The 20,647-nt window shown below is 57.1% G+C and overlaps 1 protein-coding gene across 3 annotated transcripts in view; it reads left to right on the forward strand.

Moving 5' to 3' along the window:
* The window catches only part of LOC119095584 (ecotropic viral integration site 5 ortholog), a 96,652-nt gene extending 77,765 nt beyond the window's left edge, over window positions 1–18,887 (forward strand). For 2 of the 3 annotated variants that reach the window (XM_037218441.1, XM_037218439.1), the window contains 12 exons: window positions 2,570–2,740; window positions 5,045–5,170; window positions 7,803–8,036; window positions 9,867–10,025; window positions 11,213–11,449; window positions 11,909–12,079; window positions 12,862–13,023; window positions 13,275–13,499; window positions 13,753–13,899; window positions 14,987–15,082; window positions 15,678–15,773; window positions 17,660–18,887. In XM_037218441.1, coding sequence (XP_037074336.1) covers window positions 2,570–2,740; window positions 5,045–5,170; window positions 7,803–8,036; window positions 9,867–10,025; window positions 11,213–11,449; window positions 11,909–12,079; window positions 12,862–13,023; window positions 13,275–13,499; window positions 13,753–13,899; window positions 14,987–15,082; window positions 15,678–15,773; window positions 17,660–17,824 — 1,989 coding nt within the window. In that variant the 3' untranslated portion in view covers window positions 17,825–18,887. Of the gene's footprint in view, window positions 1–2,569; window positions 2,741–5,044; window positions 5,171–7,802; window positions 8,037–9,866; window positions 10,026–11,212; window positions 11,450–11,908; window positions 12,080–12,861; window positions 13,024–13,274; window positions 13,500–13,752; window positions 13,900–14,986; window positions 15,083–15,677; window positions 15,774–16,247; window positions 16,398–17,659 lie in introns of all 3 variants that reach the window. The other variant, XM_037218440.1, reaches the window with a different exon arrangement.
* Window positions 18,888–20,647: the final 1,760 nt, after the last annotated feature.

Genomic DNA, 20,647 nt, shown 5'->3' on the forward strand with positions numbered 1-20,647 from the left:
CAAAATAATGCAACGAATGAACGCATGGGTCTTCTTTTAAGGTGGGGTCCACGTTCACCTGTGGCTGTTTTCTCCTGCGACTCTGGCAGGCGCCAATACCCTTTCCGCGGGGCTGACACGGACGACATCCGGGGGTGCCCCCGCGTGCCTCCCTCCCAGTTCCGCTGCCGCCGGCTGCGCCCCGTTCCGGCCGGCTGCCGGCGCTCTGTCGCCCGTCCCGCGGACGTCCATGCCCGGCATGCTCGGGCTCGTGTCTCTCCCCCCCCCCCCCCCCGTCTTCCGCGTGGAAGGGGCGTCGCTGCCTGGCGTGGTCGACAGGGCCAGCACATTACGTAACGACGCCGAGGCGGCCCGGGGCGCCGGCGGCGGCGACGGCGGGGCAGAGGCGTCTTCTGTGAATGGCGCTGACGGCTCGCACGCCCTGGCTATGCGGGGTAATCGCAGTGGCGGGTCCTGAACAACGAAAAGCTGAGACGTTGACCGCGACTTCTGCTCGTGAGCGTAAGAATGCTCTGCAGGTCGTTTGGGATAGCTGATCCAAGCATAGTTTGTAAACAAAAAACCTACCGGCGGTGCCTGTGTCCGCCACTGAGCGCGCGAGTGCGCTTGCAGTTCCATCGCGTCTGGCGTATACATATATACACGCATTTTGATACGCGGCTGGGCGTATACTGAGCCGACTTACGGCTGCTGCTGATCATGTTAAGATCCCGTCGACAGCGGCGCCGCAGGGTGCGCGGCGAGCGGCCATCCTACCCTGCACGGCCGCTGTCCATCAGCCAAGGCTCGAAGCACGCCACTCACGAGCCGCGCGCTCAAAGCGAGCGCGTTCAGCGCAGACGTTATCAATACGCAGGCGTCGCTCCGCCGCACGCGGCACCACTTTGCGTGGGGCACCTCCGGCGCGAGGGAGATGTTTATTCAGCAAGTGGCGGCGGTGGAGATACCATTATCAGCGCGGGACTGGTGGGGCATTGTCGGCCCATTGCCACCGCCTGCACGAACCAGGCGGAAGGCGGACGTTCAGGCTGAAGGCGCCGGAAGCGCCCGGGCGCCCTGGGAGCCGGAGCTGGGCCGACCAGCGGGTCGTTTCAATGCGTGGAGTGTTGGGATTATTCGAGTTTGTTGTCGTTGTACGCCGCACTCTTGCCGATAGCACTGCTGCGACGGCAACTGGCAACAACACGGGCCACAACACGGCAACAACACGCCGAATCACGGCGACAAATAGCATAAGACGCTTTACGCGCGGCTCCCCTCACCGGTTAGAAAGGGAAATCAAATCAAATATCGACTTATCCTATATACAATCAGATTATATCGAGTCTTTGGAGTATTTGCTGGTTCTTTGGCATCACAAAAGGCTGCTGAGATGGCAGTAGATTTAAAGATGTGCTCAAGGTTTAAGTTGCCAAGTTAGGAGTGAGTGCAACACTTTCAAAGTAATGCGGTGCGACTTGCTGGACGAGTTTTGCCTTGATTGCCTTAAAGTTAAAGCGCTGTTGTGTGCCGGTGATAGTACTAGGCTTCTAGGCTTGGTCATGGAAGAAAGCTTTTTTGATACTTCTTTTATTTCATGCCGCGCAATCTGAGTCCCGCAAATTTTAAAATTGCATGTGCCTTATAGACACAAACTGGATGTTTAACATCGTCATTGATTCAAGGCGAAGTGCAATGTGGCGACGTGCCTCATGACGTGAAAGGAAAATGTGTGCACACGAAAGGAAAAGTGGAGCTGTCGAAAAAGGGCCATGAATACATTCCAGTGATCGGAAAATGTATGACCAACACGCTTAGCATGAAATGGCGTTGAGTTTGCTTACAAATGGCGGCGATTGCTGATTTCATTCCGCATAGGCTATTTCAACGAACATAAGCGGGCATACGTATACATGTTGTGTTTGTTTCATGGAGGTTCCTGTTCGTCTGTCATGTGGCAGAATAGCAGCACTTTCTCTATGTTACAAATCACTGCTCGGGTTGCGTTTTCCTGCCGACATTTGATCTTGTATACTTTAGTCCGTCCACCTGGACGGCAGTCTGTGACGAGTTGTCGAGCGCGTTATTCGCGCGGTTTTGACCGTGTCACAGCTGACTTCGCGTGACCCGTCGTGACCTCTGACGACCGATCGTAACCCCATGTAAGCCATTGTAACCTCGGGTGGCCCTTCTAGTCCGCGCGTGACCGATCTTAACCCGAACGCAATATGACCGCGGCAGTCGCCACGCCCAAAAACCCCAATCACCACCACCACTACCGGTCTTGACCTCACGTGCGCGGTCGTCACCTCGCATGCCTCGTGGTGACCTCACGTGACCGGTTGTGATCTGGCATGCCCGGTCGTGATCTTGGATAACTCATCTTGACCTCGTGTACCCGGTCATGACCTGGTGCGTCTCGTCATGACCTCGCGTGGCTCATCGTGACCTTGTGTGACCGTTCGTGACCTTGTTGCAGTCTATCCGGCGGGACATCGCCAGGACGTACCCGGTCATGACCTGGTGCGTCTCACCATGACCTCGCGGAGCTCATCTTGACCTTGTGTGACCGTTCGTGACCTTGTTGCAGTCTATCCGGCGGGACATCGCCAGGACGTACCCGGAGCATGACTTCTTCAAGGAGAAGAACGGCATGGGCCAGGAGAGCTTGTTCAACGTGATGAAGGCGTATTCGCTGCACGACCGGGAGGTCGGGTACTGCCAGGGCACCGCCTTCATCGTCGGTCTGCTGCTGATGCAGGTCAGTCGATCACTGAGGTCAGCGCCCTGGTCAGCTGACGTCGATCAGTGCTGACGGTAAAGCTGGAGATGCGCGGACACGAACAGTTGGTGTCATGGCCGACAGGGATCAGTGGGCCGTAGCTTGGCGAGTTCGCCACTTGACAAATTATATGAGAGATGCATTTCGCTACGCGTTAAAAAAAAAACGGTCGGTTTTGGTGCGCCCCGAAACCTTCACCAATAGCGGACGCACTTGATGGAGACGGACTGCAAACGCTCTCTCTCTGTACCTGGCGCTCACGGGTCCGGGCTCGCCGTCCGGCGGTACCCTCGCCTTACGTCTGCCCGGTCGTCGCCGTACCCTGCCGCGGGTCTGCAGGCCCCCTGCTGAGCCACCTGTGCGTGCCGTGCCGCTTGGCGAACGGATTGACGGATGGGCTGTGCCGACCGTCATTGATCGGCGGCGGCATCCGAGCAGTGCTGATGCGTTTGTCAGCGGGCGTCGCTGCACGGAGCTGGTGATCAGCAGTGCTGATCTGTTGTCGGCCGGCGTCGGAGCACGGAGCTGATGCTCAGCAGTGCTGATGCGTTTGTCAGCGGGCGTCGGCGCCCGGAACTGGTGATCAGCAGTGATGATGTGTTTGTCAGCGGGCGTCGGTGCACGGAGTTTGTCAGCGGGCGTTAGTGCACGAAGCTGGTGGTCGGCAGTGCTGATCTGTTGTCGGCGGGCGTCGGAGCACGGAGCTGGCGCTCAGCAGTGCTGATCTGTTGTCGGCGGGCGTCGGAGTATGGAGCTGATACTACCCAGTGCTGATGTGTTTGTCAGCGGCGTCGGAGCACGGGGCTGGTGATCACACTCCGGCACCCGACAACAAACATGTCAGTTTAGATGCGTTGTCCAGCATGACATGACGTGTGGTCTACACAAACACAGCCGGCCTTGTGGCCATCTGCGCGAGCACATGACGTCATCTACTCGCAATGACGTCAGATGACTGCAGTCGCGCCGGATGCATGCGAGACCATATACCAAATTAAATGCATAATGCAGCGTTTCCATAATCAAACTCGCTGATCATGCAGACATGCTGATCATGTAGATTGCAACCGTTGTATCCTGCTCGCGACAATTGCAGGAGTTTTATGCATACCTGCATCGGATTTACGGTAGAACCTGCAACATTGAGTTGTGGCGGCGCACGCCGTCCAGTTTCAACAATGCACTTGCTACTGCCGACACCTCGCTTTTTTCGACATCTCGCTTTGGACCAATGAAACATGCCGACTTCATCTCAGTGAACATTTGTATCCAATAACTAGATACAAAAAATGCAACGAATGCACCCGCTGATTCTGTGCGCGATTGCAGACGCGTGCCCAATTCGTATGCGGACGCCTCTACATGCCGAATGCATCCATGATTTGCTGATTCGGCGAGGCAGCCGCGTTCGTGCGTCGCATTCGCCTCGAACACAACTGCGGGTCTCGTTCGTCAGTTGGCAGCGGCTGCCTATCCATCGGCCGGCGCCGTCGTAAATATGTTTTTACGCCGCGCATCGTCGGCCGGTCCCGAGTTATGCCGCCTGAACATCAGCAATGTCGAACATCCGGCTTTTTCTCGCGTCGGCCTCGTCGACGAGGGCGCCGGAAACGACGCCGGTGCGCCGGAAGCGTCCGCTCGCCCGCGGCGGCGCACCGTCGGAAACATCGCCGCGGTCCGACCAAGAGCGATTGCCGAGTCACTGGATGGCATGCTATGCGAGGGCGAGGGCCGAGCGGGGAGAAATACAAGGCTTGCTCTTCAGTTGCGAGGTGTCTGACCACGTTAGGTGTCTGACTGGCACGTGTGTTGTGGGAATTCGTTTTTCAATGTTGTTCGAGCGCGTTTAAGTGCACAGTGACTTGCAGAAGGACATATTGTATGCTTAAGATCTAGTGCCATGACATGGCATTGACTCCAACGCCGAGAAAGACAGATGCGGTGCGCTGCTAAATAAGCAAATTGAACGGATGGGCTATGTGTGCACCGTCGGATGGCCGATATGTTCATGTTACCTCGCGAGATTACCACACGCGGAAAAGCCTTCAAGGGGCCTGGAAGCAATTTGCTGTTACAATACTAACACGGTCAACGGTGCGCAGTCGAACTATCTAAAGTGCATGGAGGAGGCACGCACTGAAATCGCAAAATGGACCAAAAGGAAGTAACATCCAAAGGGGTCTATCAAACTGAAAATCATTCTGAGGACGGATCTATCGAAATGTCTTTTCCCGCTTTGGAGATGAGTCGCGTGCCGTCCTAATGAGCCTCGCATGTCTTCAGATGCCGGAGGAGGAGTCCTTCGCCGTGCTGGTGAAGCTGATGGAGGATTACCGCATGCGGGAGATGTTCAAGCCGTCGATGGCCGAGCTGGGCGTCTGCATCTACCAGCTGGAAGTCCTGGTCCAGGTAAAGACGACGGTGGCAGTCTGACCTACCAGCTGGAAGTCTTGGTCCAGGTAAAGACGACGGTGGCAGTCTGACCTACCAGCTGGAAGTCCCGGTCCAGGTAAATGACGACGGTGGCAGTCTGACTGCTTGCAAGTACCAATAGGAAATTGCAAACTTTGCAAGCATTACAAACAAGGCTATCGAGCGTTCTGAGTGAAACTGAAACACCAAGGAAGGGGGACGGAGATGCAACCCGCCCACTACCCAGTTATAATTTTTATTCTTCGTTTTAGTACCCGGGAAATTGATTTCCCAACGCACAACGCCCATGTCCAGAGATAATCACATTTGATCTGCAATCACATTTGACATTTGAATCACAGTTGCCGGGACCAACGTGAGCGTGCTGGGCACCTCGGGTGGGGCTGCAGGGGTCGCCAGAAGGTCAGAGGGAGTCGGCGCCCGTCAGCTGGTGATGCGCGCGTGAGCTCACGGCAGGACGCCGAAATGAAAGGGCGTGGACGGCGTGCCAGCATCGGATTGGCTGCGGCATTGTCCGCACGGCAGACGCTGTCCAATGGTGGCGCTCGGTCATCGCTGGTGATCAGTGATGAGGGCCGAGGGCGCGGGGAAAGTAGAGGGCACGAGACGGGGTAGAGATGAGGGGCGCTGGAAGGCACGTGGGCGAGGGGGAGGGAGATCGTAACCCGTGGTAAGTATCTCATTTGATGGCCCGTTACACCCTCGAAGGTCATATTTCTCGCGGTTAATCGCCTTCGCACGGGCGGCATGCCCGTGATAACACATAAATCACTTACACGGCTGGCACGTTCCTGTTTGCGCCGGTGAGCACGCAAGGAATGTCAGCAAGAGCGCGGACCCTTTGCGGGATGTGTCACTTGACGCTATCTATTTTCGGCAAAAGTGTTGCTGGAGCGACGTGAGCTCCCCGCAGGTCGAGCGGTTCTGCTCGATGCTCAAGCCGAGCAAGACGTCTGAGCACCGCTCGTCTTCATCCTGTCGGGGCGCCTGTCTGGGTCGCAGGTGCGGGTGGCAAAGTTGGGATTCGTTTCCGCCCGGCTGAGTTGAAGGCTCTCGCGTTCCCAGCGGCCCCCGCCAGGCCCCGCTGAACCCGACAGCTGGGAGCGGGGGGGAGGGGGGGGGGGGGCAGAGGGCCGCCCGCCGTGAGATTGTCTCCCAGAAACGGATGGCGCGCCCCGCCCGGGTCCAGATGCGGTCCCGCAGCCGCGCCAGGTCCAATTTTCGGAGCGATCACTCACCTCGCACGGCTGAGGTCACGGGGTCAGCGCCCTGCAGCTGACCCGGCCGGCTCCGGGCCGATTAAAGCTGCACGACCTCCCGGAGCCGGGGCGGTCCGCCGTCGGCTTCTGCCCATTGTCTGCAGGCAGCTGGCGCTCTGCCAACCGCTGACCAGCTGACTGGCGCCAGCTGAGAGGCTGGACGGCAGTCAGCTGACTTGGCTCGGCGGTGAAATCTCGGCCGGGCTATAAGCCAGGCATGCTAACGTGGAATTGGAAACGAGGGATGGGACGGCAGCTTAATGCATTCGGCGCTGACGACTAGCGCCGGATCAGGCCGTCGTGAAGGGAATGAATGTCTAAAATCTCCGCAGAGCTAAAGACTTGAATCTTTGTCCCAACAAAAACGCCTTCTACCTCTGTCCTTTGTTCAGACCACATCACGGCTCAACTATTCAGGACCCGAGGAGGCAGCAGCCGATGTATTCTTGTGAACGGTCCATGCAGCCGACTGTCAAGCCTGCAGAAGTGACACACTGTCCTCTGCCGAGATTCTCCCAGGGTTATCGACAGTGTGTGGGAACAAGGGCAGGCACCAAGCTACAAGTGACACGTGGCAAGTGTGAGATGACGTGTTGAAATGAAACTGTGCGTGGTCTGAAATCCTCGCGAATTCTTTCTTATGGAAGCTCTGCGGCCAACATACCCTGGTCCTTCATGTCTGGAGTCCATATTTCGCGGAAACCTGCGATTGCGAAAGTTCAAATATCTGTTGCATCCCGGCTTGGGGCAGGAATCGCATCAATGTTCCATGTCTGGCGTTGGCAGGCCGCCCCCCCCCCCCCCCCCTCCTGCCACTTGCCACCTGCTGACGGTCAGCCCCGCCCTCTTTTGCACCCATACGGACCTGCCACTACTGCCGTTTTTGCTGGCAGAGCTGTCGGGGCTGCTCTTTCACCCTCGCCACGTCATCAAGGATCTAGTAATCTAGCATCCCGCCGCTCTGCAGCTTGAAGAAGCCTACCCTCCCCTCCCCTACCCGCGCTTGCGGGAGCTGATCCGCTGACTCTGACCCGTCGACGCTGGCCTTCTAAACCTGACCCGCTGAGCCCGATCGGTTGACCCTGACCCGTTGAGCCTGACCCGCTGACCCGTTGACGATGACCTTCTAACCCTGACCCGCTGGCCTCAACCGGTTGACCCTGACCCGCTGACCCTGACCCGCTGACCCTGAACCGCTGACCCTGACCCGTCGACGCTGGCCTTCCAACCCTGACCCGCTGACCCTGACCGATGATACTGACCCGCTTACACTGACCCCCTGGGCCTGACCTGCTGACTCTGACCCGCTGATACTGACGCTGACCGCGACCCGCCGACTGTGCTTTCAGGAGCAGCTGCCGGAGCTGCACGGTCACTTCCAGTCGCAGTCGTTCCACACGTCCATGTACGCCAGCTCGTGGTTCCTGACGCTGTTCACCACGGCGCTGCCGCTGCCGCTGGCCAGCCGCGTCATGGACTGGTTCCTCTCGGACGGCATGGAGGTCATCTTCCGACTGGCCGTCGCCATCCTGATCGTCGGCAAGGCCGACATCCTCAGCCAGGACATGGAGGGCATGTTGAAGGTGGGTGCATGCTGACTCGCTTCGAGAGGAAGCCAGGGCTGGTGGGAAATAAAGTTGTCGCTAGGGGTGGTACGGGCTGTGGAATGTTGAGTTTGATGTGTAAAGGGCCGTCGCTCGCCCGCTTACGTGCCGGCTACACTCGGTTTTCCGCACACTGGCGCAGTGCTACGCAAAATTTCCGCACAATGACGCATCAGGACTGGCCCGGAGTCTGGCGCTTGGACTGTCAGGGAAACCGGTGAGCAGTCTCCTATCGTGCGACCTCGTCAATTGATCAGTCGTTGTCGGCGCTTCGTTTACATGCCACCCGCTGTTTGGACGCGGGCGTGAATTGGCCAACGCGCGAGCGATGTGTGCTCTGGAGCTCGACAAACAGAAGAGCGAGACAAAAACAGGCCGGTCGAGCGTCCAGGGTCGCGTGTCATCGATAGGTCAGTGACCCGGCGTCGCTACAGGGACGCTGGAGGTCACTCACAGCCGTTGAGGACATGCGATCCTCTGATTGCGAAACGGTTAGCGATGCGTCCATGGTGTGCTGCTCCACATAAGAAGACGATGCATTTCGCCCAGTCAAGGCTACGCACCTTTCGAACGGTCACCGACCCGGATTTCGGTGGAGTGAAAGTCACCACTGGGTTCCTCCTCACAACATGCCCGTGAAACGTCATTGTCCGCTGCTCATGACAATGGCGTAATTGTTGCTCATTCGCGACTCAAGAACAGCCACCCACGCCCTCACGTATCACCCGCGCGCCGCCTCCTCCGGCTCCCGGTTCAAGAGCTCTCCATTCAGCGCCGCGCTTAATTCCGAGTACCGGCACCGACAGCAGCACCGGGCCGCCGCGTCCTGCGCCGCCATCTTTGTTTGCCTCGGCACGGCCGGCTGACGCCGAATCACCCTGTCCTAGCCGCTGACGCGAGAAATGGAAGCCGACGGAGGCGATGCCTCCGTCTCGCGCGATTCGTCGCCCCGAACGTCGATGCTTATTCGGCATGGAACGGCGGCCGAAATTGCCGCCGGCGTGGACGGAATCACCGTGCCGGGATCCCCGGATGCGCCTCAGCGTCGTTTGGGGTCACAAGTCATGCTGGGATGGCGCCCGTTTCATTTGTTTCGGCCGTGACTTGTGCCGGGCCGGAGGCGGAGCGGACGGCGACGCCTCGCCGCTGCGGTTCCAGCCTCGCGGGCTGGCGGGTGGCCAGGTCCTGGGAGAGAACATGCCAACGGCCTTCGGGACCCCGCAGAATGTACGGTCTGGGTTCGAAAATGATGCGTCCATTCTGCAGCGAGATATTTTGGGGGGCGATGCATCTGGGCACGTGGCTTCAGCGGGTCGACTGGTGCTGACAATGTCGGGCCGATGAGGCCAATGCGACCCCTCGCACCCTGCGCGTTGTCAGGGAATGCAAATTTGTTGTCTATGAATATCATCTTACCTATTAGCTGAGACAAGAACTCGAGAGACCGCAACAACGTGTGTCCTGTGTCTAGATGGAGAGTGGCATGCGGCAGAGCTTTAGCGACCACACCAATTCTCCTCCACACATGCGCATTTTTTTACATTTGTCCATTGGCAGATGCTCGCCCCAGCTGCTTTGTCATTTCAACCTATTTGAACACTTGCCGGCCGTGATTTCTCGAATCCGAAGCGTCGTGCAGAGAAGGCCGGCGTCTCTGCGCAGTCTGGCTCCGGTCCCCATCCCGATGCGGTGTGAAGGGTGTGAAGCGGTGTGACGCGGTGTAGGGAGGTGTGACACTCGGTGTGACGTGGTGTGAAGCGGTGTGACGCGCGGTGTGAAGGGAGTTCATCCCGCTCCTCGCGTCCACAGTACTTCCAGAAAGAGATGCCAGTGAAGTTCGAGGCGGACCCGGAGAACCACTTCACGCTGGCACAGAACGTCAAGTACAACGCCAAGCGGATGAAGAAGCTGGAGAAGGAGTACACTGTGATGAAAACCAAAGAGCACGAGGAACAAGTAGAGTTAAGGGTGAGTGCTTGACGCGCGTATCTTGTCCTGGAAATTTGTGTGCAATGCAGCCACGAAGCATCGGGCTCCTCATTAAACTCCACGCTTGGCCCCGGCAAACTCATCTCATAACTCGCCCGCACCTGGCACCATGGTAAGGTTTGGTGGACATAGCGTGAAAGCGCATGATATTTTGCTGCATCTCACGGTACGTTGTCGTTGAGGGGGAGCTGTTCGCCGCATGGTGTAGGTAGACATAAAACGAGAAAACTCCAGCTTTGGAATAGTGTCACGAAGTCCCTATAGACAACCTTATTCGTGTATACACAGTCATGCATAAGTCTTTGGAAGCACTGGTGGTGGTGCACTCACATTTATGCGGCGCCCCAGCCCGAACGATCCACCCATCCCTCCCCGTCGAAGTCACGTGGCTGGCCTTATGAATAAGCATCGAGATTGATGAGAGGCGGAGAGGACCTTTGGGTGACCTTTTTAAAGTGTCCCGGAGCCGGTGAGCTCAGGCCGCGGCGATCGTGCTTGCACCATTTTGCTGAAGCCGAGTAGGTCGAGAGGCGGCCCTTGTGTGCTCTGGGCGAATGAGGGAGCGAAGTAACGGCCGTAGTGTGTCAACTAATCGCGCCGTTCTGGGTTTAATCACCGTGAGCCGGCTGTCATGCCGTGAACCGTCCGTATGCTGCGAGCGTAGGAACTGCGAAGTGTATGACCTCCATATGACCTTTGTCGGGCTGCAGATGACATTTTGAGCGCTGCTGCAGCTGTCAGCGACGGTGGAGAGTTTTCAGGGAACTCTCTGTAACTAGCGTGCATAAATGACCTTCGCATGGCTGAACTCCGTAACACTTGCGTGACCACGAACAGGGATAGCAAACTGATGGACACAAGGCCGTGCATGGCCCTGGTTATTTCATTTTTTGGGCATGACGACTGCAATGGCTATTGGATATGGAGTTCAGAACATGTTGAGGTCTCCTGAAACAGTGATGCCTGTCTTATATTTGTGACACTCTGCCCGACCTCTGCCCGACCCCTACCTGACCCCTGCCTGACCCCTGCCTGACCTCTGTCTGACCTCTGTATGATCTCTGCCTAGCCTCTGCCTGGGCCCTGCCTGACGTCTGCCTGACCCCTGCCTGACCTCTGCCTGACCTCTGCCTGACCCCTGCCTGACCACGCTCTTCCTTCGTCAGCGACTGCGGACGGAGAACCGGCTGCTGCGCCAGCAAGTGGAATACCTGGAGGCCGAGTCGGTGGCGCTGGCCGATCGTCTCATCCAGGGCCAGGTGTGCCGCGCCGAGGAGGCTGAGCACAGCTACGTCATCAAGCGCGAGCTCGAGTCGGTGCGCCAGCACAGCGGCGAGACGGCCCAGCAGCTGGAGGAGGCGCGGGCCCGCATCCACAAGCTCTCCGAGCAGATGAACGAGTCGGTGAGCGTGGCGGCGGTCGTGGTACCGCGGTGCGTTGCAGTTGATAACGTTTTCAAGACCGTTGTGGGAATGAATTGAGGTTTGGATTGGTTGTTTTTACTCAACGACTAAAGAATCCACTTAGAAACGTTTGGCGGGAGCTGAAAGGTCTTGACTATGTACAAATTCCCAACGATGTTTGGCAGTGATGGATGCACGTAAGTGGATCGGTCCATACCCGTGCTCAGCACTTTAATGGATCCATGAACCTAGCGGCCAATCTCACTCTTCATTTCAAAACAACCATGTTTTTTCTGGGACATCCAGCAAGTCTGTTTCGCTGGAGACAAGTGCAGGTGTCGCCCAGTGTGACGCTTTTGTTCGGACTGGGTCATCCCAACATGACCCTTTGACCGCCCGCTCGCCCTCCTCGCGCTCTTGAGTCGCACTCCCTCACGCCCATGCCGGCCTCTCTTGCAGAGCTCCAACGAGGACTCGCTGCAGGAGCTATCGCTCAAGACGGAGCTGCTGCAGCAGAAGGAGGAGCTGATGCGATGTCTGCAGGACGAGCTGGTTAAGGTGCGGCTGGAGCACGCCGAGAACGAGGCCACCATCCGCGAGCTGAGCGCCCGCTGCGACCAGCAGGACAAGGTGAGAACGCGCTGCGACCAGCAGGACAAGGTGAGGGTGTGCTGACTGGACGCGTGACGGCGCGCTGGCTGGACGGGTGACGGCGCGCTAGCTGGACGCGTGAGGACGCGCTAGCTGGACGCGTGAGGACGCGCTGGCAGGACAAGGTGAGGGCGCGCTGACTGGACGCGTGACGGCGCGCTGGCTGGACGGGTGACGGCGCGCTAGCTGGACGCGTGAGGACGCGCTGGCTGGACGCGTGAGGACGCGCTGGCTGGACGCGTGACAGCGTGCTGGCTGGACGCATAAGGACGCGCTGGCTGGACGCATGACAGCGTGCTGGCTGGACGCGTGAGGGTGCACTCGCTCGGGCAGGGGGGATCCGGGGCCGCCGTTCCCTGAGCCGCGAATAAGCGCCATATGTGCTCTGTACTAAGAGCCACTCCCGTCTTGTGATCTCAGATTTTACGCCGAATGTTTTTGGAAATGAGTTGATATTTTGGGGGAATTATGCGGGGAAGGAGGCGAATAATCGCGCGTTGAGTGATTAAGTCAAATCTTCCCTCGCAAAGAATGGGTTTCATTCGGGCCGAGTCTGATTCTAGCATCACTGGTCAGGACCATGACACTCGCACTAGTCTCTGATCACGGATACCGCATCGTGTCAGGGATATGTCGAGTCGTTTCGCTTGTTCTGGATGAGCCTGCGCCTGGTATCACCACGCCAAGATTGCAACGCTGACACCAGTCTCCCATCGCTGCCGACTGATACCACCGTGCGTGACGCCACCTTCGCCGCGTAGGAGCTGCGGCAGCTCAAGGACCAGCCGCCGGAGGACCCGGTGGCAGCCCTGCAGGAGGAGCTGGCTGCCGCCAAGCAGCGCGAGGCGGACGCCGTGCTGGCGCTCAAGGAGCTCCAGCAGACGGTGGCAGATCTCAACGTCATGTGGAAGCGGCACCTGGAGGTGCGTGGGCCGGCGGACGGCTGGTGCGAGCGCCGCCGAGCGGCGGTCATGTGAAACTCTGCTGCTGGGACCGTGCACTAGATGGTGACGCTGACCGGTGTGTTACAGTTGGTGACATGTTACTGCGTACTCTGATGTGTTGCTGGCCGGTGACGTAACAGATAGCTCAAAATTCGAACATGCTTCAGGGACCTGGCTCTGCCACCCAGCCACTCTCCGTGACCTCTGTGACGATGCCACCGCCGCCGCAGGAGAAGGAGAAGCTGAAGATGTCGGTGGAGGCGGGTGGCGCCGGCGGCCCGGACACGCCGACGATGCGGACGCCGACGGCGGCGCGCAAGCTGCTCTTCTGGAGCACCAGCAGCGAGGACACGTCCCGTCTGCAGGACGAGCTGATGACGTCACGACTGAAGGAGATCGAGGCCGTGGCCGAGATGAAGCAGATGGTCAACAAGATGATGGAAATGGAGACGCAGGTGGGCTGTGGGTTGGAGACCCGGGTAGGGAAAGGCTTAAGTTTGGAAAGGAGAATTTTGGTGACTGCATCAGCTGAAAATGTGGTCACAAAGTGGTGTGGTGATCCTTACGCTGGTTGGTGGCACGCTGGGTGTTTTTTGGTCCGCATTGATAGCATTATTTTAATTTTTGTGGACTAGGAACAAAAGCTCGATTGACGAGCGTGCGTCATCCTTCCTCGGCAATGTAATATGCCCTCCTATTGACTCACAGGTTCAGGTGACCACCAATCAGCTGCGGCGACAGAGTGAGGAGCACAAGAAGACTCTGGAGAAGGTAGAGTTCCTGGAGACTGAAAACAGACGTCAGGCAGACGAGATCAAAGACAGTCAGAGGAAGTTCTCCGATCTCCAGACCAAGGTACGACCGCTGGAGGGACGGGCCCCATCTCATAAGACCACGTAACACAGTCATGACTCAAAAACGCGTAAGTGGAGGGGTGGCGCTATCTAATGAGATTCCCCCAGACAAAGAGGCTTTAAATAGAGTGAGCCGGTTTCCGTTGCTGTTAACTGCAAACATGTGCACCATGCATGTCACACGACTGACGGTAATCCTGCTGTTGTAGAACTGCGTTAAACTTCGCGGAAACGCGTGGAGAAGTAGGTGCATCTCTGATTGCTCTCCTTGCCTTATGTGTGTGCTGCCTGACCAATCTCCAGTGGATGCGAGAGATGCGAAGAGCGCCTTAGTGGTGAAAGGCAGGCGTCGTCGCCGCGCTGGGAGCGACCTGCTGCTCTTGCTATCAGTTCCATGAAACACATTTCAGCGCTCTATGTCACCTCAAACCCAGTAATTTCTGGACGGCACTGGCGCTTCTTCGACTTCTTCGAAGTTTTTGTGTGCTTCGAGCGACATGCATTTACGCCGCGAGAACATTCGAGACGGCGTTCAATTCCAGCTCACGTTAGTCGCTTCAACTACAGTGTCGCATTGGACAGATGCTGTCAGCGATAGGGTTCCCTTTCGCCGGACCCCTGCTTCATCCCAGCCCAGTTGTCTCCCGGAAAAGCTTCTTCAAATCTACAGGGCAATCTATATGGGCATTTTTAAAGCTGTACTTGCTTGCCAATATCACATTTTAAGTGAAAACGTGACTTGGTGAAGGGCTTTAGCGGGATCTTTTTGTTGTTTATTTGTTGGCGTTTTAGGACACGCCATTTGCTATGGTCGTTTTGCGCCCATCTCAACTTTAATGGGATCCCCTTTATCATAATTTGGGTGCCTTTTGTCAACGCCTGTGTTAAAAAGGTCACCAGCTTCAGCAAGGCTGGAGGGATGGGGCTTCTCCAGAGCCCCGAGTGAAATTCGGGACCTGTGAAAGTCTCCCGCGGCGGGAGTCGAACCCAGGCCATCCGATCCGTGTCGACCACGGACGCTGGGCTGAACTGGAGCCGGGTCGTGAGAAACAGACCGCTGACGGCGCCGTCGGCCCGCTCTCCGTCAGATGAAGGAGGAGCTGATGCTGGCCCGGATCCGGGACGCCGAACACACCCAGTGCATGGCCGAGCTCACACACAAGCTGTGTAGCTTGGAGCTCAAGGTAGAGCATGCGGCAGCCAGGCTGGCCATAAGCAACATGGTAAACCACGTGATCAGCACGTGCTCGGCATGGCGGACCGCTTCCGACGAACTTGGTTGGCTACGCGCTGCCCTGACTGAGTTGCTTTACCATGCTGTTTGCGCAGTGCTGGCCGCATTTGAGTAAACACCGGGAAGTAAATCGTATGTCTGTGGCGCAGGTTTGCCTGGATTTGGCCCGAAAATGCTACTTTTGAGTTGATTTCATGTCATAGATACAGGCTGAAACAGCGCCTAACAATGCAAATTAACATGTTTGATTTTTGTTGAGTCTTTCTTTTTGGTAGGTGATTTTTGTTTTGTATCTGCGTCGGTGTTGTCCAATGGTTTTCATTCTGGGGGCTCAGATGCGTTCCACTATAACTGTCAAACGTCAGACATAATCCGATCATACGTTCAGGGCTCAGCATAAAACGTGCATAAGAGGCCCGTACACTCTCATTTCTGCATTTCGCGTGAAGCTTCTTAGCACAGCCTCTTGCGCGAGCCGGCTCTCCAGCTGCACCCCCGTTGGCGTTCTGTTGCGCCATGCAAGCTGTGTGGTCCGGCGTTCGCAGAACCACGAGCTGCTGGCGGAGGGCGAGCTGAATGGCGTCGGCGAGAGTGACCGCGTCAAGGAGCTCTCCGACAAGGTCGCCGACCTCAAGGCCGAGGTGAGCCGGCGCCAGGGGCGGTCGCCTGCGAGGCGCGTCCGTGTGTGACGTCACATGCGCGTCTCCCGCGCCCGTGGGCAGAGGCACCAAGCCCTAACCTGGTGCGGGCGTTGGTAACACATGGAGAGATCTGGTTGACGTGTTTGCACTCATCACACTCTGTCTCTTGTCACCGTGAACTTTTCGCCACTGTCCGTCTGGTAATATGGTGCGATATGTCTCACGCGCTATATGCTCACCAACTGCCTGCGTTTTGCAATCTCGAGCTGGCGCGAGACCGATGGAGCCCCTGAATTTCCGTGTTCACCTTACCGTGCTGCTGTTGCCCGCCGTCTCCTCTGACTCGCCACATGCACCAGCACAGTGCACTGCGCCGAGACCCTGTGCACTGCGGCGTGCGCGCACGCGTGCGCACTGCAGCGTGTGGTCACTGACTCGCCGTCTCCCCCCTCCCTGCCCTCCTCGCCGGCGCAGCTGCCCCTGTCGTTCGTGCGCGTGCCCAGCATGACCTCCCCGTCTCCTCTGCCGTCGCCGATGTTCGAGTGGGGCGGTCCCCTGCCTGGCCTCTTCTTCCTCCGTCCCAAGCACCTATAGCGCCCTGTGCTGCCTCGGGACGGGTCTGGAGTAAGTGCCGGTTGGGCCGTGACGCGGTGCTCGCGCTGCATGGCTGGTGCTTCCGTCGTACGGTCGGCCCCGCGTCAGATGAAATGCCACCCGCTTCTCTTTCGTTTCTAGCGTTTTAGCGTCGGGAACAGCTAGAATTGTTCTGCCGCTCCGTATGCTTGAAGCGACCTCAGTGTGCCGTGTGAAAATACGATACTATGCCACCGTGCCTTTGGTACCGACTCTACCTGTCGGTGTAAGAGACTTCCAACGTGCAGAAAAGACGCCAATTTCAACGTAGACGATGATGATGATGATGATGATGATTTGGGCTTTGGGGCGCACCGACTACGTTGGTCATATGGCGCCCATCAACGTAGACCAGTTATGCTTAAGGAGTAACGATGCGCACGCATGGCTATAGCTGCTTATAAGAGCATGCTTAGCTTGATCTTTATATTGCATAGTGATCGATTCAACGTTTTTTTTGCGGGACTCCAGACCGCACGTGTCTAAATGAAACGGTACTGTACTAAAAGTATATAGAAATTGAAGATCGACAATATATATGCTGTCAATGTTATATGATGCTAGATAAACGCATGCGGCTAAGGCCAGACGTTATATGCTACATGTTTGTACCGTATTGTTTCAGTGTACTTGAACCGGTAGTGGCTGTGTTTTTAGTATTTCATAATCAGTTGATATAGGTTTCCGGGGTGGGGTGGTACCTTACTGTGCTGTCATTTCAAGACCTGTTCGCACTTCTGGAACTCGGGGTACGGGTGAGGTCTTAAGTCACAACTATCCGATAGCAGGACAATGCATGTTTCCTATGCTTTGCAACAAGCAGGTGTATGCTGTTTTCACTCCAATTTCTAAGGAAGGCTTGCTTATTTGAGTGTGTGATGAAAAAGCCTGGTCTTCTCTCAAGTTGTATGTGTATTTAACCCTAATTACTTAAGGTGCATTACGTGAAGTATTTAGTGGGGCAGGTCACCACTGGAAGCTTTTAGCCGCCACGCTGTCATATATGGTGGAATGGTTTAGTCTGTGGATGCATTCCCCGTGAGCCAGCTCCCACGGTGTGGGACAATGTGTCACTCTCGCGGTCGCCTTCACTGCGTCGTGCGGCGTCAGTGCTGCCTCCCCCCCCCCCTCCCCGGTCACTACGTGGGACGTCACGACAACCCCCCGCGCCTCCCCGCCCGTCACACCTTGGTGGATCACTCCCGATCCGCGCCGCCCTGCTGAGCCGCCCCCCCCCCCCCCCCCGCCGCCAGATCCTGCTGCTGAAGCACTCCAACCGGTCGCTGAACAACCAGGTGCAGATCCATCAGATCCTGTCGCCGCGTGTCAGCGTCGGATCTGCGTCCGAGGAGGAGGATCTGCGCCTCAAGCTGGACGACGAGCGGCCCGGCTCGGCCCAGCTGGCCGCCGCCAGCTAGCATGAGGCCCAAGGCGGCGGCGCGCACCAGTCACCCTGGCGGCGGATGGGCATACTGTCTTGGTAGACGGTGCTCCCATCTGCCGGTGCGCGTCGCCGCCTTCGGCTAGCCGACGGCCGAGAGGTGGCGGGCTTGGGATCGGACGACCGACCGGCGATATGTCCTGGCCCGGCGCAGGAACTCAACGAACGGAAAGCGGCAGACGCGTGGAGTGGGCGGGAAGAATCTCATTTTGCACGCTGTTTGGACCGAACTGAAGGCTGCTCGCCGCGCGCTGCTGGCGTATGTGTTCGGTGTTCACCGCTAGGAGCAGTGCCGGCGCCACCGGCGCCTGCGCACCTCAATGTTCCCTCCCGACAGCTGCCGATGCCCCGGGGCGCGCGAGCCGCCCGGCGTCTGAGCGTGGGAAGATGTTAATGATAGATGATCTGTGATACGCCGTACGTTACTGGTTGTCGTTGCAAGGCACTGGGGTACGGGGACGGCGTGTGCTTTAACGTGATACAGTGTGCGTGGTGTTCATGAGTTGGTCTGGACTTCGGCCGGTTGCCGTGGCAACCGTGGATTGTGATCAGAAATTTGCATTCCGAATGTTTTCCCTCGGTGTGAGCAATGAATAACCGTTTGCAATGGCGGTGCTGGATGTAATTTATTGCTGCCTCCGTGGCGCTTTTCGCCAGAGTCCTATTTATTTCCTGCCGATGTTTTCGAGCCCGAAACCAGCGTTTACATTTTCGTAATGTTCTTGTAACTATAGCTGCTAGAAGCCTAATCGTGAGTTGTTGATAGTGACGGTACATCAGTACCGTCTGCACCGTGTCGCCGAACACCGTTAACACCGACCGTGGCCGAGCGATGCCGCCTCGAAGTGCCGGCACTCGCAACGACGGGGGACACTCGCCGGGCACTCGGCGGAGTGGGGGCACTCAGCACTCGGGAGCACGCGCCGTCGTCAGCTGAACTGACGAGAGCACGCTCCGCCAGTGCTGGTGACGGGCTGGTTCCCGCAGAGAGCACTCGTTATAGTTGGTGCTGAAATCAGTCAATAAATGGTTTACACTCATTGCAGTTTGAGCGCCGTGCACGGCGTGGGAGGTTGCCAAGGCGATTTGTGATGGATGGGATGAAGGCCCTCAGCATCTGCCTGCGATTTAGTCCTTGCTAGACGCGTGACCCACAGCCACCAAATTACTGCTGTTGTTGCCAGTGTTGTCCATCCTTCGACTACATAGCGCGAAACGATGTGGGTCTCTAAAACGGCATCTCATCGTTGAATCTATGGCGGTTGTGGGGGTTCGGACACGGCGCGAAGGTGGCTGCGCACGCTGCCAACGAGTCACGCCTGTGCGTTGCTTCATCACACAAACGCAGTCGTGTGTCCGCTCGTTGTCAGGCTGTTCAACACTCCGAGGACGCCAGCCAATCGCTGCGCCGCGCCAGAATCACTACAAAGCCGCCGCGCGCCGCAGGGGACCAATCACGGCACGCGGTGCCCGCCCTTCCTGCCAGGGCGAGAGGCAGGCGACGCCATATAGCCTCAGCAGCTGAGTGCGTCGTAAATCCCCAACGACACACGCACACACACACGATCACGGCACTGGGAGCCGCACGAACGGTACCATACCAAAAGGAACAAAATTAATTGGACAACCAGGATGGCCAATTCCATCACCAAAGCACACACACTGATCACCAACGGAAGAAGCGAGCCGAAGCGACCAGATTATTATCACAAGGCTGAGTCGTCGCCTTTGGTGCCAGTTAAAATCTGGCATGGTAAAACGGCCAGACCTCATGGCTAAAATCACCGACAATGGATGGACGGGCATTGAAAAGGGCAAGGCATCAATCACCAAAAGTAATTAAATTCAGGAGTCCTGAAGAACCCCTGTTTGGTCCCAGAGTGCATGAATAGCCAGCCCTGCTATATTGTCTCGTTGTGGACCATTTCTTTGAATTTTCTCGTGTTTCTTTTCCATGTCAGGCAACGAGGAACTCGACCAACGCAAGCGGTTCTCTGCATTCGGGTTTCCGTCTTGTTTTTTTTCTTCAATAAAGTGCGTCTCTGGTCGACCAGGAGCCCTCGCCGACATAGGCTCCCCTGTAAGTCCCTCTGTGCCTTGATACAGGGAGACGCATTGTTGCAGGGGCTCCGGTGAACGCAGGAGGCCTTCAGTAACTAATACGAACACTGGTCTTGTCCCTGCTTCGTAAATAGGACCCCAGGGTCCAAGCCGACTCAGAACAGCTGCTCAGCATTGGTGGTCTCCGACCTATATAGACGCCCTTGTCGTTCGGGGACGCCGCAGACGCGACAAGTCCCTTTGGCTGACCTTTGAGGGTCAGGCATCTGCCCCGGCGTCGTCCCCCGGCCAGCCCTTCGGACCCTCCAATCGGGCCCTTACTAGGTTGTGCTGATGGTCCTGAAAGTCACCCGGGCCAACAGGAGGCCATGTCCAATGTGTCCCCACCAGCTGGCTACGGCCCTGGATGTGTAGGTATGAACGAAATTTAATGGTAGTCAGCGACTCGATCCCACAACGCAACCACCTACCTGGTGAAGTGGAAACTATTCTTTCTCGGTATTTCCTTCGTATATTTGCTAAAGTAAGCAGACATAGTACAGTCAGCTTCGTTGAACCGGTGATAGCAACGTTGACGGCAATAATCCAATCGGTGGTAGTGTTCATTTTGGCTGTGATTCATCCAGTCTGGTACAAGCGGCCAGTTTGGTCAATTTCAAGTCAATTTTGGTGACCGATTAAAGGGGAGCCACACCAAATCCAGCCGGTGAAGGGAGAATCCAGACGCTTGGGTGTTGTG

The sequence above is a fragment of the Pollicipes pollicipes genome, unplaced genomic scaffold, assembly GCF_011947565.3.
Source record: "Pollicipes pollicipes isolate AB1234 unplaced genomic scaffold, Ppol_2.1 Scaffold_4219;HRSCAF=4965_pilon_pilon_pilon, whole genome shotgun sequence".
NCBI lineage: Eukaryota > Metazoa > Arthropoda > Thecostraca > Pollicipedomorpha > Pollicipedidae > Pollicipes > Pollicipes pollicipes.